General features: G+C 44.6%; 1 protein-coding gene across 1 annotated transcript; it reads left to right on the forward strand.

Moving 5' to 3' along the window:
- Nucleotides 1-416: 416 nt before the first annotated feature.
- On the forward strand, nt 417-4,454 carry LOC138351813 (uncharacterized). Its single transcript, XM_069303822.1, has 2 exons — nt 417-521; nt 3,660-4,454. Exons 1-2 carry the CDS (start codon nt 417-419, stop codon nt 4,452-4,454), a joined length of 900 nt encoding a protein of 299 aa, XP_069159923.1.
- The last annotated feature ends 9,744 nt before the right edge of the window (nt 4,455-14,198 follow it).

Genomic DNA, 14,198 nt, shown 5'->3' on the forward strand with positions numbered 1-14,198 from the left:
CCTCAGTCACGCTCACTTTTATTGCTCCGCAAGAACCAGTCTTGGCGCTTAACTTCCTCTCACCTCTTCCCGGTGTAATGACGGGGCTCCTGGAGGAGGTGCTGACGAGGAGAGTCGTGACTGGAAACCCACTTGCAAGGAATACTGTTTTTTTGTAATCATAGTGAGTAGAAGCCGGCATCACAGCCAGTGTTCTCACATCGTTAATTCGGGGCCATTGAGACGTTAACAGGTGAAAACCCTGCACGTATGAGTAATCCTCGTCACGGCCCTTGTGGATTTGTTTACGTATGAGTACCTTGTGGTACTCATCTATTGGGACCACGAGGATCTGCAAGATCAAAGCTCGATTTCGGGGGTCCCACCATTTCAACCGGAGTGACATACTCCACATTCTCGGTGACATCACCGACGACATGACATCTTTCGACATCTTAGATGATGGTAGCGACGGTTCACCCATTTCCTCCAATGAAGAGGCCATTCAGAAACTTATTGACTCTGCAATTCAGCCCTCAATTGCAAGAGGCCAGCCTCTTGCTACTTCCTCCAAGGCGTTTCCAGGCTGAAAGGACCATCTTTGTCCTACGCATCAGTTCTGGATAGCAGACGAGCCTATCACTTAGACTGTTGAGAGCGTCAACGACTTAAACCCAACCTTGACTGTTATTTCGGCCAAAGTCACCATTAAAGAAAACAACCAGCGGCCAAAACTCAAGTTGATGTTCGGGTCATCTGATCAAGCAACCCAAAACAAACAATGGCTTCAGGTGCTTGTGCGTATCACCAACATCAACTCCAATAACGAAGGGGAAGCACTTCCTGCTCAGTGTTGTGTGTTTTTTATATATGACATCTGTATACGGAAATGAACTCTTACTGTAAGGAAAATGCAGCATTTGCTAGGGCAATACCATTTCCGGAAATGCCTTGCACAGCATCAAGAACATGTACATTGCGGAGACGCTCATGTTGCGATTTCCCGAAATGTCCTGTCCAACAGACGGGACATTTTAGGAAATCACAAAAATGACGGAGGCCAGCCTCTCCTACCACTCACTTGACAACTGCGTTCACCATTCCGTCAGTTGCGTTCCCTGCCTTACGTTGCCAGGGCGCCGTCACAGGACCAGTGGCTCAGTAGCCGCCCACCACAGACGAAGGAAAAGGTTAACTTGTACTCGCCATTGCTGACTTTCCGGGAAGAGTCACATCCCATTCGTCCAGACTATAAGTAGTCTATTAATTGCAAATAGTTTGTCAATAGTAACAGATGCAGTAGATATAATTTCACTATCCCTGTTCATGCAACACCAACTCCACCATTCTCTGCCACTACACCTATTCAGCATGTGCGAAACCCTCCCTTCAACGGGTAACAACTCACCCGTTAATGGGTGAACAACTCTGCCTTCAACGAGTGAACAACTCTCCCGTTAATGGGTGAACAACTCTCGCTTCAACGGGTGATCAACTCTCCCGTTAATGGATGAACAACTCTCCCTTCAACGGGTGAAAACTCTCCCTTCAACGGGTGAACAACTCTCCCGTGAATGGGTGAACAACTCTCCCTTCAACGGGTGGGTAAGTCTCCTATCGCTAGTCATTAAAGATCAGAGGCATGCCGATGGCCTGTACAGGTTTTGACAAACATGGTCATACATTGATCCAACGGTACCCGTTTCACGTTGTGGCGCCCGTTGTCCCGTTGCTGCCTTCGCCGTTACCTCAATACCTGTGAGTATGTGGTCTTGGGTCACCTCCTCTCCTACCACTACCAACAAAAAGTTAGCAGTGGTAGGAGAGGAGGAGTGGTAGAAGAGGAGATGTATGTACGCATGTTGGCTCAACAATGAGCCAACATGCGTACGTACATCTTTTGCTACACTCATATTCCTTCTTATACGGCTGGGGAGTAATTTTGATCACTGTCATTTTCATAATTTTCTGATGCTCCTCTTACGTTTACACATTTGTAAACATCTATAAATTTGTTCGTGCGTGCGTAAAGGGGAATGTAAAATTATAGGCTGCTCAGTAGAACTGGCAGGAGTGTACGTAAAAATATGGCATGAAATGTTGTGTGTTTGCATCCCTCTGAATCCTGGTTAATTACCTGCGTCTTTTTGCTTTTGTTTCAGCGAGCCTCATCCAACCAATATGTGTCTGTGTGGGAGCCATTTTTCTGCCGATATTCGCCAGAAAATGGCGAGTCTCGGTGTGTTTCTGGCATCTTCAGTTAACACATTCACACACACAGGTATTGTTCAACTGAGGTTGTTTCCTGACGTTATTAAGGAGTAACTCCATACTAAACTTTTGAGTTATCTTTGTCCCTGGGCCATTACAGCCACATCAATGCTGTTTTTATTTCGTGCTTCTCATGTCGATATTCTTGTACTGGACTGTAGTAAACTTCTGGGATCTGAATTTCGTCTTAATCTGGCGTCACTGATGTGACTCTCAGAAGGTGTCCATGAGAAACTCACCCCCCATTGGTCTCACTAGCTCAGCTTCCCTTCAACCGCCACCACAGTCGCAGCTCCTCCTCCAGCATGAACCAGTCTCAGCTCCTCTACAAACATAAACACAGTCTCGGCTCCTCCAGCACACACTAATTCTCAGCTCCTCCACCAAACATAAACCTAGGTCGCCTCCCCTTCTCCCCCTCTAGACCAGGGGGAGTTGAGAAAACAGTTGAGAAAACACGAGCTGCTGAACAACAGGCTAATGTTACTGTACCTAGAAGGATGAACAGAAATGAGATGACTGAACATTTAGAAAACAGTCCCGTAATGGTATACTGGGCTCACAGACGAGACATCATGTCTGGGGAGCCAATGGACCCTCCCTGGCAGTCTGACAGTGGTGTGACACGTGACAGGAGCGTCTTGACAGGCGTCAGGCAAAAAAAAAAAAAGTACGGAGAATTAGAAATAAATCAGACGAGTACCGATTAAATGAGCTAAATTTATTCAGTCTTGGAAGCGAAAGAATAAGAAGCGATTTAAGCATTTATGATCATTACTTGTATTCTACATTGTCTAATATCACCTTAAACAACGGCTTTAATATTAATTTAAGTTTTCAGTCAAACTAAGCAAAATGCATTGTCTTTAATCGAGCAGTAAGCACATGGAGCAGCTTACCAAAGTGTGTAATATAGTGTATCATTAAAATATAAAATTGACAATTATTTTCCCTTGAAGCCAAGCTTTACACTCTTTGTACCTCCAGAAACGTTTCATACACAGCCAAAGTTTGGGTCACAAGGTCTGTTGCTAATTGCATTTCTTTGAAATCTGTATAATGCTTTGAAGTATTCAAAATAAGGAACACATGGGTTAGAATTAGACGTATTGAGGGAACCTCAGTGCATTCTTTCATAAGAAAATGCAAATATCAGGGAAGGAGGCCATTGCATCAATTGCACTGATTTGTATGTAAAAAAACTGAGCTTAGACTCATCGCTAGAGTCTGCAAGTACTTGGAAGTGAGCACTTGAAAGGAAGTACGCAGTCTCAGCTTCCTCAGCAGCTCCTAGTCTCAGCTTCCCCAGCAGCTCCCAGTCTCAGCTTCCCCAGCAGCTCCCAGTCTCAGCTTCCTCAGCAGCTCCTAGTCTCAGCTTCCCCAGCAGCTCCTAGTCTCAGCTTCCTCAGCAGCTCCTAGTCTCAGCTTCCCCAGCAGCTCCCAGTCTCAGCTTCCTCAGCAGCTCCCAGTCTCAGCTTCCTCAGCAGCTCCCAGTCTCAGCTTCCCCAGCAGCTCCCAGTCTCAGCTTCCCCAGCAGCTCCCAGTCTCAGCTTCCTCAGCAGCTCCCAGTCTCAGCTTCCCCAGCAGCTCCCAGTCTCAGCTTCCTCAGCAGCTCCCAGTCTCAGCTTCCCCAGCAGCTCCCAGTCTCAGCTTCCCCAGCAGCTCCCAGTCTCAGCTTCCTCAGCAGCTCCCAGTCTCAGCTTCCTCAGCAGCTCCCAGTCTCAGCTTCCTCAGCAGCTCCCAGTCTCAGCTTCCCCAGCAGCTCCCAGTCTCAGCTTCCTCAGCAGCTCCCAGTCTCAGCTTCCCCAGCAGCTCCTAGTCTCAGCTTCCCCATCAGCTCCCAGTCTCAGCTTCCCCAGCAGCTCCCAGTCTCAGCTTCCCCAGCAGCTCCCAGTCTCAGCTTCCTCAGCAGCTCCCAGTCTCAGCTTCCTCAGCAGCTCCCAGTCTCAGCTTCCCCAGCAGCTCCCAGTCTCAGCTTCCCCAGCAGCTCCCAGTCTCAGCTTCCCCAGCAGCTCCCAGTCTCAGCTTCCCCAGCAGCTCCCAGTCTCAGCTTCCCCAGCAGCTCCCAGTCTCAGCTTCCCCAGCAGCTCCCAGTCTCAGCTTCCCCAGCAGCTCCCAGTCTCAGCTTCCTCAGCAGCTCCCAGTCTCAGCTTCCCCAGCAGCTCCCAGTCTCAGCTTCAAGAACCCACTCGCAGCCACCTTAGCTACTCCTAAAGCTTCCGCCACAATCTTGACACTTTCCGAATTAGTAGTTATTAATTGCCATAAAGCCTCCTTGGTGGTTAAGTTTCTCGTAAAAGGTGAAAGTTATGGGGTAAAGGAAATGTTGGCTCGCCATATTTACGTCCGCCATAACTTAGTCCTTCTTATCGTAGCTCTCCCTCACAACTGTAATGAAACTCTTTGGTTTGATTTTTTTTAGAAATTGCTGCAGAGGTATTCTGACTCCTGTTTGCTGGCTAAAATCTCTCTCTCCCTCTCTCTCTCTCTCTCTCTCTCTCTCTCTCTCTCTCTCTCTCTTTTTCCCCCTTAGCTCAACCTTAACTATTTTTCTTACTTATTTAATCCCCAAAACACGTTTCACTTATCGCTTTGCAACAAGGTTTCTGAATTCTGCTGGGGCGCACGTGCATGAACAGTGAAGGGAAAAACGGTGCCCAATCGTCCTCACTCTGCTCAGGGCTCGAACCTGTGTATCACATGCTAACTACTGCATCACACTAACACAATTCGGCTCTTCGGCTCTCGGCACACATTCAGTGAGTCAATAACAGTGTAAAACGTATCAAAATAATTTGTTGGGAAATCTACACGACAGGAAATAATTATATAGCAATAAAATTGCAATTGCAATTGAAGTAAGTTTATTAAGGAATAAATATGCACAAAGGGATGAGGTAGCTCAAGCTATTCTCGCCCCGTTCAGTACAACGTTTTCATATTATATATATATATATATATATATATATATATATATATATATATATATATATATATATATATATATATATATATATATATATATATGTTGTTAAATATGACCGAAAAACGTAAGATTAATAATTCTAACACGAATTTTCTCAATATTTCTTATGTTTCTTTTTACTGTCGATGGTAATTGAAAAACCAATTCTGCAAAATTCATTTTTATTTCTAGTCTGACGCGACGCTTAAACGCGTTTCGTAATAACTTATTACATTTTCAAAGACTTCCTTTTATAGGTTTCTGTATAGGACACAAACCTGTTCCTTTTGTAGGTTTGCTACTAGTAAATACGATGCAAGCTCTGGATGTAATTTTTTATTATTAAAATAAAATATTCTGTGATTCTGTGATTTTCTGGGGAGCGGTTGACCACTGACACAACCACCTCCTCTCTTCCACTGAACTAATTCCCATGATGTAGTCTGCATAATTATTTGTTCTCCTCAGTAATGATCTGTTTACAAATCTTGTTTCTTATGGCCAGAAGTGCCACTCATCTCTCTCCTCCCTCTGTTATGTTTCTTATTATTTGATATTCTCTGCAGGAATATTGCATTTGTGATCATTCCCGTTATTTTTGTTTCTAATATTGCTATTACATCAGGTTTGTGGCCTCAGTCCTTTATGTGAGTGCTGCTTTATTTGACATTCACTCAGCATTATTACCGGATTTTAAGGATCTGTTTGTTTTTGCCCTCGTTAAAGTCAGCTCCCTGCTAATGGGAGGAGCACTGATTGTAGCACTGGCAGGTTACTTGATGGTGTGGTATGGGGAAGGGATTACTAGCTACCTGGATTATTAGTATTCTAGAATACTAGTATTCTACCAGGAATACTAGATGGATTTACCTATATACGTTTATATGCTCAAAAGCCCGTACTTCACCATATGACTTAAAAGTTTAAATAATAAAGTTTTGACACAAAGATTTAATATTTACAAAGATTACACGCAATCAACAGGAGCGCAGCAAGCAGCAAAAATATACGCACTACTCAATATTAAAAATGTTAGCGCCGGCATACATCGGAAAAATTGTTGTGGTGTGGGAGGAAAAATTTAGCCACATTACATATTTATCTCGGGACATAAATTTGCGGGAAGGATGAGTGAAGCAGCGGGTCCCGGTGCCAGGTTTATGTTGTGTGGACTCTTCGGCCAGGGTTTATGGGCTGCGTAAAGCAGACTTTATCACCTATTTTGTTACACCGGCCGCTGCCTCCTGCCTCCTCCCGGGGAACCTGTTCTCCACACACCCGCCGGGAGACTCCCGCTCTCGCTAATTCCATAATGCACGCACACGCACGCACACGCACGCACGCAAATAGAGTGGTAGACGGTTGGAACAAGTTAAGTGAGAAGGTGGTGGAGGCCAAGACCGTCAGTAGTTTCAAAGCGTTATATGACAAAGAGTGCTGGGAAGACGGGACACCACGAGCGTAGCTCTCATCCGGTAACTACACTTAGGTAATTACACGCACGCGTGCGAATGAAAGGAAAGCAGTAGTGTTAAACCTACTGTTAATAATGAAGATTAATTAGGAATAATTATTAATCTATTTATATATTAGTTTATTTTGGGAAGCGTCGTTCTTGCAGACATTACCGAATATTAATAGGTGGGTTAGATAAATGAGTCTAGCCTAAATCTCTGTATTTCCTTGGGGTTTTCACTTTAATTACCACAACAATGCAAATTTTATACTTATAAAGACCCTAACATGTATGACTAAGATAGAACTTAGCAGCCTCAGAAGCAAATATAAACTACAAAGGGATAAATACAGCAATACACGAGAAAAATTAATATATTTATATTTTTTTATATTATATATACAGTAATATATATTACCATGCGAGTGTGTTAATAGAGCTGTGTGTGTTAACCTCCTGTCAGTAGAGAAGACCACATTCCCATTGGTTGTCTGTTGATAGTGTGGTGTTAGCTGACGTTCTCATTGGTTGTCTGGTGATGGTGTGGTGTTAGCTAACATTTTCATTGGTGGTCTGGTGCAGTAGGTGTGAGTGACATCACAAAAAACGATCAATACTGGCTTAAGGGACATTGGACTCTCATGGTCCATGGCACTTGCGTGACGGGGACCATGGCACCTTCGTGAGGACCATGGCACCCACGTAACGAGGACCATGAATATATAATGAGTGCCTGCTTTACCTTGCGCTCCTCTGAACAACAATTGTCAGAAAGTGTACACAGGCTGCAATTTGAAGTCCACTCATTTTATACACACTCTAAGGATTAGTTTGTCCAGTATAACTTACTGTAACAGTGACTCATATTGAAATAATTTTTAGTAGGTTACCGGTTTGTGACAAGTAATGAAAACGTGTTAGGCTCTGTGGAATGTGAGAGAGAGAGAAGGTGGTGTATAGTGACTCAAGGAGGCTACAACCTGTGCTAATTGCACTGAGCGTACTGCATAAACTACAGTGTACTGTTCTTCAGTCATGCACCATAGCACACTGCTACTAAGCCATGCACTAATATCATGTAATGTGTACTGTCATTATAGCATGTTCTAAAGAAAATCAGTATTAAAGAGGATTCGAACCTGCCCACTGGACACTGCCAAGCACTCGTCATAAGTAACGATATGCTTAAAAATAGTGTAACCTGGGAATTGACTGAACCCTTCTAGGGGACCTGAGGCTTCGTGTGAACCCTCTAGGTGATCTGAGGCTTCACTGAACCCTCTAGCTGACCTGAGGCTTTCACTGAACCCTCTAGCTGACCTGAGGCTTCACTTAACCCTCTAGGTCACCTGAGGCTTCCACTGAAACCTAGTCAGGGCTTCACTCATCGCCCGCCTGCACTCTGGCAGGCGGTCAAGGAGTTCTACCCCCAACGCTTCTCTTCAAATGCACCAAGTACGGTATACTTAAACCATGTAATAGGTTCATCTCATTGCCCCTAAATAATGCACTTAAGTGTACATAAGTGTACTGAAGTGTGCCTGAACGTGTACTAAAAATCTAAGTAATAGATGGATGCGCCCTTGCAACCAGGAATTATTGCGATTCAATTCAGAAATAGAAAAAATATCACTTCCAATTACAAGAACATCGCTCCTAATTAAAAATATTTTGTTCCTGATTACATAATTAAAAGTGTCTGAATCAGCCAGTGACGATAAGGCAAGTGGATCAATCTTGATAATTAAGAGAATAATTCAAGAAGACGAATAATTCGGCAGCATCAATTAAGATGCACGCAGAAATAGGAAATGATGTTGGACAGGTCTATTTAAGATAACTAAATCCACTTGATCAGCCACAGAACGAAATCCCAAAATTTGGATTACTAATTTGGATTAATGAGGATAATAACCAAACTCATCAAACCTCATCAAACTCATCAAACCTCATCGAAGTCTCTATTCAGGAGAGTAAGAAACGAAAGGTTTTTACAAAATGTTTCTGTCATGAAAATCCATGAACCAGTTTCGGATTTGAAAAAAAAAATCCAAAAAATACTACTATGGAAAATGTGAATCGACCTTATTATTTTGCTCTTGCCCCTATAAAATCCAAGCTTTAGGTGGATACTAAACATGGTGGAAGTAAATAGTTACTTTTAAATTTCTGAGAGCATTAAAAAAGTTTAGCATGTTTAGCCGGAGGGGGATAAAAAAGTCCACGTAAAAAAATGCTCCGTTCAATGAAAATCTCTTATTTTTTTTTGGAGTCTGTTCACGCGAGCTCCGGTGGGGTAAAAAAAATAGTAGAGGGTTATGTTGTTTTACAGGGAATACCTCCACACACTCTATTTGTGTGTGGAGGTATTCCCTGTACCTATTTTGAACCTATTTGAATAGGTTCAACCCTATTTTGAATACACAATATGATGTGATAAATGCGTCATGGGGAGCCGGCCAACACTGTGACGAGCTTGGCCTCAGGCAAGTTGTGAGTCGAGCGTAAAATGTACAGACAAAATGTACAGACAAGGAATTTGACAGTTGGCTTAACGAGCACTTGGTCTTTATTTCTGAAGACGGTCTGTCACCCGTGGCGCCGGCACGAACTGGTCCTTGAAGCTATTCTCTTCCTCTGCAGTATTGATAGCATGTAGAGGGGCCGCTCCTCGGCGGCTCTCACGCTCTCTCGGGCTTAGCGCGTGTGCCGGTGTGATCCAGCACGCTCGTCGAGGTCCACCTCCTGCTCCAAGTGGTCGCTGATCCTCGCACAAAGCTTGTCTGATCCACTTGAACCTATTTGTCCAAGTGTCCCGCTGACGCTCAGGGCTTGCTTCATGCGGAATGCTACTGCATGCTAGATTTGCTCCTAACATTGAACAAGCTTTATCCATAATGCTCCTGCTTGACTAAGCTGCCTCGGACACTTGCGCAAAACGTGTCAGCGACGGTTCTTTTTCTTCCAGGAGGACATTTTGGGTGATGATTGATAGCCGCTGTGCCAGAGTTGATTATTGATATCTCGGGTTGCAGATCCCAACCTTTACTAGGTAATGTATAGGTTATAATGTTGTATAGGTCTAATGTTAGGTCATACAACGCGCAGAGAGGATATGCTTACGGCTTATTTACCACAGTAGGAATTAAACACCTCCCATCCGACACCATTACAGTGAAGCCAAGATTTTTCCTGACGTGCAAAGAAAAAATAAACCAAAAACAACAATTACTGTATTTTGAATTTTGAAATAACATTTTTCTTAGTGGCTATAATTGGACCGTGGGACAGTTTAAAGAGGGGGGGTAAACTGCCTTTGTTCGCTGTTGCATTTTCAAGAACGAGGTCCTTGGCAGGCTCGCTGCAATGGATTAATGTGTCGGCATTCACGGCGTCGCCTGAATGCCAGTGCCATTATCCCTGGCACAAATAAAATTCATCATGCAAAGTGCCTCTGTTATTACACGGTACAAAGCTTACGTTTTCCAGACACATTTTCGTCCCTCTAATTTATGTGTTTTTCTATAAATTCAGACCTTTTTGGTTAGGCTTTATTTTGGTGACCTATTTATTTTGTATGAAAATTCATCCTCGTGAACCGGAGCTTAAACAAAAAATTGTTGTCTTGTAAAACAAATTAAAAGTTGTTTCAGCCATTTGTCGTGTTTACCTCGTCAGTCCACAGTGAAGACTATCTTCAATCTTAAATGTTTCGTAATAATCTGTCTCAACAAACATAGAGAGTCTGGAACCTCTCACCCGTTCCAAACAACTTCTTTAATCCACATTAATCCTTCAGACACTCTTATGAGTTTAGATTCAGGATTTAGATTTTTATTCGTTCATTCCATCTTATCCCGAGAGTTGGTCTTGAAGAGCAAAATCGTGAAAAGTGTTATCGTGAACAAGGAATAGATTACTGCTTGTGTGGACTTTTTCTTGGACTTCTCAGCTATATTAACAAAGTCTTGATTTGGTTCTTTTTTCTGGTTCCAGCAACTATGTTGATTCACGTCATATGCGCCGGCGGTGGCGGTCCTCTGATACATCACAGTGATGTTCAGCACTGGTGACAGGGGGTCCCATTACACCACAGTGATGTTCAGCACTGGTGAAAGGGGGTCCCATTACATCACAGTGATGTTCAGCACTGGTGACAGGGGGTCCCATTACACCACAGTGATGTTCAGCACTGGTGAAAGGGGGTCCCATTACACCACAGTGATGTTCAGCACTGGTGACAGGGGGTCCTATTACACCACAGTGATGTTCAGCACTGGTGACAGGGGGTCCTATTACACCACAGTGATGTTCAGCACTGGTGACAGGGGGTCCCATTACACCACAGTGATGTTCAGCACTGGTGACAGGGGGTCCTATTACATCACAGTGATGTTCAGCACTGGTGACAGGGGGTCCTATTACACCACAGTGATGTTCAGCACTGGTGACAGGGGGTCCCATTACATCACAGTGATGTTCAGCACTGGTGACAGGGGGTCCTATTACACCACAGTGATGTTCAGCACTGGTGACAGGGGGTCCCATTACACCACAGTGATGTTCAGCACTGGTGACAGGGGGTCCCATTACACCACAGTGATGTTCAGCACTGGTGACAGGGGGTCCCATTACACCACAGTGATGTTCAGCACTGGTGACAGGGGGTCCTATTACACCACAGTGATGTTCAGCACTGGTGACAGGGGGTCCTATTACACCACAGTGATGTTCAGCACTGGTGAAAGGGGGTCCCATTACATCACAGTGATGTTCAGCACTGGTGACAGGGGGTCCCATTACACCACAGTGATGTTCAGCACTGGTGAAAGGGGGTCCCATTACACCACAGTGATGTTCAGCACTGGTGACAGGGGGTCCTATTACACCACAGTGATGTTCAGCACTGGTGACAGGGGGTCCTATTACACCACAGTGATGTTCAGCACTGGTGACAGGGGGTCCCATTACATCACAGTGATGTTCAGCACTGGTGACAGGGGGTCCTATTACACCACAGTGATGTTCAGCACTGGTGACAGGGGGTCCCATTACACCACAGTGATGTTCAGCACTGGTGACAGGGGGTCCCATTACACCACAGTGATGTTCAGCACTGGTGACAGGGGGTCCCATTACACCACAGTGATGTTCAGCACTGGTGACAGGGGGTCCTATTACATCACAGTGATGTTCAGCACTAGGGAAACGAGTCCAATTACACACTAAACTGACATGTAGATGTAACCTACAACTACAAAACTGCAGTCTTAACTTATGGATTAATCATTAAATTTAGAATAATTAAAATGGGAATATTCTGCAATTTCAAAGCCCCTTTCAATTCCACCTTTATTCGGCATCACTGGTGCTGAATGCCGTCCGCTGGCGTGATGGGGCACCTTCCGCTGCCGAAGCTCCACTAATACACCACAATAGACTTCCATCGCCACTTCCCGGAACAGAAATTTTGCAAAATCATATCCAATTGCGCAATCAATTCACCAGTTCTAAAAGTGTGTGTGTGTGTGTGTGTGTGTGTGTGTGTGTGTGTGTGTGTGTGTATGTGTGTGTGTGTGTGTGTGTGTGTGTGTGTGTGTGTGTGTGTGTGTGTGTGTGTGTGTGTGTGTGTGTGTGTGTGTGTGTGCTAAACAAAACAAATATTCAGATTGTTTGAAATAACTCTCTCACCCACCATCCTAGTCACCTTCTGCTTGAGTCACCACCGTCCTAGTCACCTTCTGCTTGAGTCACCACCGTCCTAGTCACCTTCTGCTTGAGTCACCACCGTCCTCACATCTACACACAACACCTCAGGCTTTTCCATGACCGTGACGACGTGAACGAAGAACGTGTATGAATATGTCCGGAACGTCTTACAGGTAACCCCGCACCAGGCCGCCCCAACCCCATCCCCCGTCCCTTCCATTCCATCATCTCCTCAGATGGGACAGCTTTCTCGTTCCCCGAGGCTCTCGCGGCAATATATGTGACACAGGGTAATGCAAGGATAAAGCTTGAGCATCCCCCCAGGGGTACAAGAAGGGTATTGAACAAGGACCCTCTCATCACACCTTATATAAGCTTCAGACTCCCAGGGAAAGAGAGAGACCGTCTCTCACGCCTCCAGCTCCTCAAGAATAAGAAACTTGTTGGGGTCATTTCCTCGCTGACGTCTCCTCTCATACTGCACATCGGTTGCCACAAATCTTTATATATAAGGTTTTTATGTAGCAGCGAATCATGTGGGTGATAGACACACACACACAGGAAGGGCGGGAGAGAGAGAGAGAGAGAGAGAGAGAGAGAGAGAGAGAGAGAGAGAGAGAGAGAGAGAGAGAGAGAGAGAGAGAGAGAGAGAGAGAGAGAGAGAGAGAGACTCTCTGGAGGGGTGGGAGAGAGAACAGGTCCCATACACTGCTTGAGATACATAGTGAAGACAGCCCCGGGGACACCACCAGGCCCTGGGGATATATACTGAACACAGCCACAGGTTCAATATGTACTTTAATCACACATGTATCCACGACAAGATGTAAATTTTAAATTTATTTGTGTTTATCAAGATCCAAAATATTGCCATTACTTGATATTTTTTTCTGCGCAGGCGGGTTCAGGAGCACAGGATTCTTGACATCTGTTAGCAGGCTTAAAACTTTTCCTTCCCACTGCTCATAGTAAGCCTTATTTTACTAATTTTCCCAGGCACACGACCCATCAATCGATTTACAACCAGGCCACGGTCACAGCTGGATGAACAGGGGTGAAAAGTTATAGATTTGGGCCCAGTCAAATTTGAGCCAGGAAGGTACAACGTGATTGCGTGAATCAAAAAGGTACAACATGATTGCATGCATCAGGAAGAAAGAACATGATTGCGTGCATCAGGAAGGTACAACATGATTGCGTGCATCAGGAAGGTACAACATGATTGCGTGCATCAGAAAGATACAACACGATTGCGTGCATCAGGAAGGTACAACGTGATTGCGTGCGTCAGGAAGGTACAACATGATTGCGTGCATCAGGAAGAAAGAACATGATTGCGTGCATCAGGAAGGTACAACATGATTGCGTGCATCAGGAAGGTACATGATTGCGTGCATCAGAAAGATACAACACGATTGCGTGCATCAGGAAGGTACAACGTGATTGCGTGCGTCAGGAAGGTACAACATGATTGCGTGCATCAGAAAGGCACAACGTGATTGCGTGAAACAAGAAGGCACAACATGATTGCGTGCATCAGGAATTTACAACGTGATTGCGTGAAACAAGAAGATACAACATGATTGCGTGCATCAGGAATTTACAACGTGATTACGTGCATCAGGAAGGTACAACATGATTGCGTGAAACAAGAAGATACAACATGATTGCGTGCATCAGGAAGGTACAACATGATTGCGTGCATCAGGAAGATACAACATGATTGCGTGCATCAGGAAGGCACAAGATGATTGCGTGCATCAGGAAGGTACAACATGATTGCGTGAAACAAGAAGATACAACATGATTGCGTGCATC

The sequence above is a fragment of the Procambarus clarkii genome, chromosome 51 (assembly GCF_040958095.1).
Source record: "Procambarus clarkii isolate CNS0578487 chromosome 51, FALCON_Pclarkii_2.0, whole genome shotgun sequence".
NCBI classification, from domain to species: Eukaryota; Metazoa; Arthropoda; class Malacostraca; order Decapoda; family Cambaridae; genus Procambarus; species Procambarus clarkii.

Bases quoted from the DNA above. Each gene is read 5' to 3' on its own strand.
- LOC138351813 (XM_069303822.1), top strand. From the start codon at position 417: ATGACATCTTTCGACATCTTAGATGATGGTAGCGACGGTTCACCCATT. The intron at 522-3,659 runs GCAAGAGGCCAG...CAGCTTCCTCAG, and splicing joins CTGCAATTCAGCCCTCAATT to CAGCTCCTAGTCTCAGCTTC.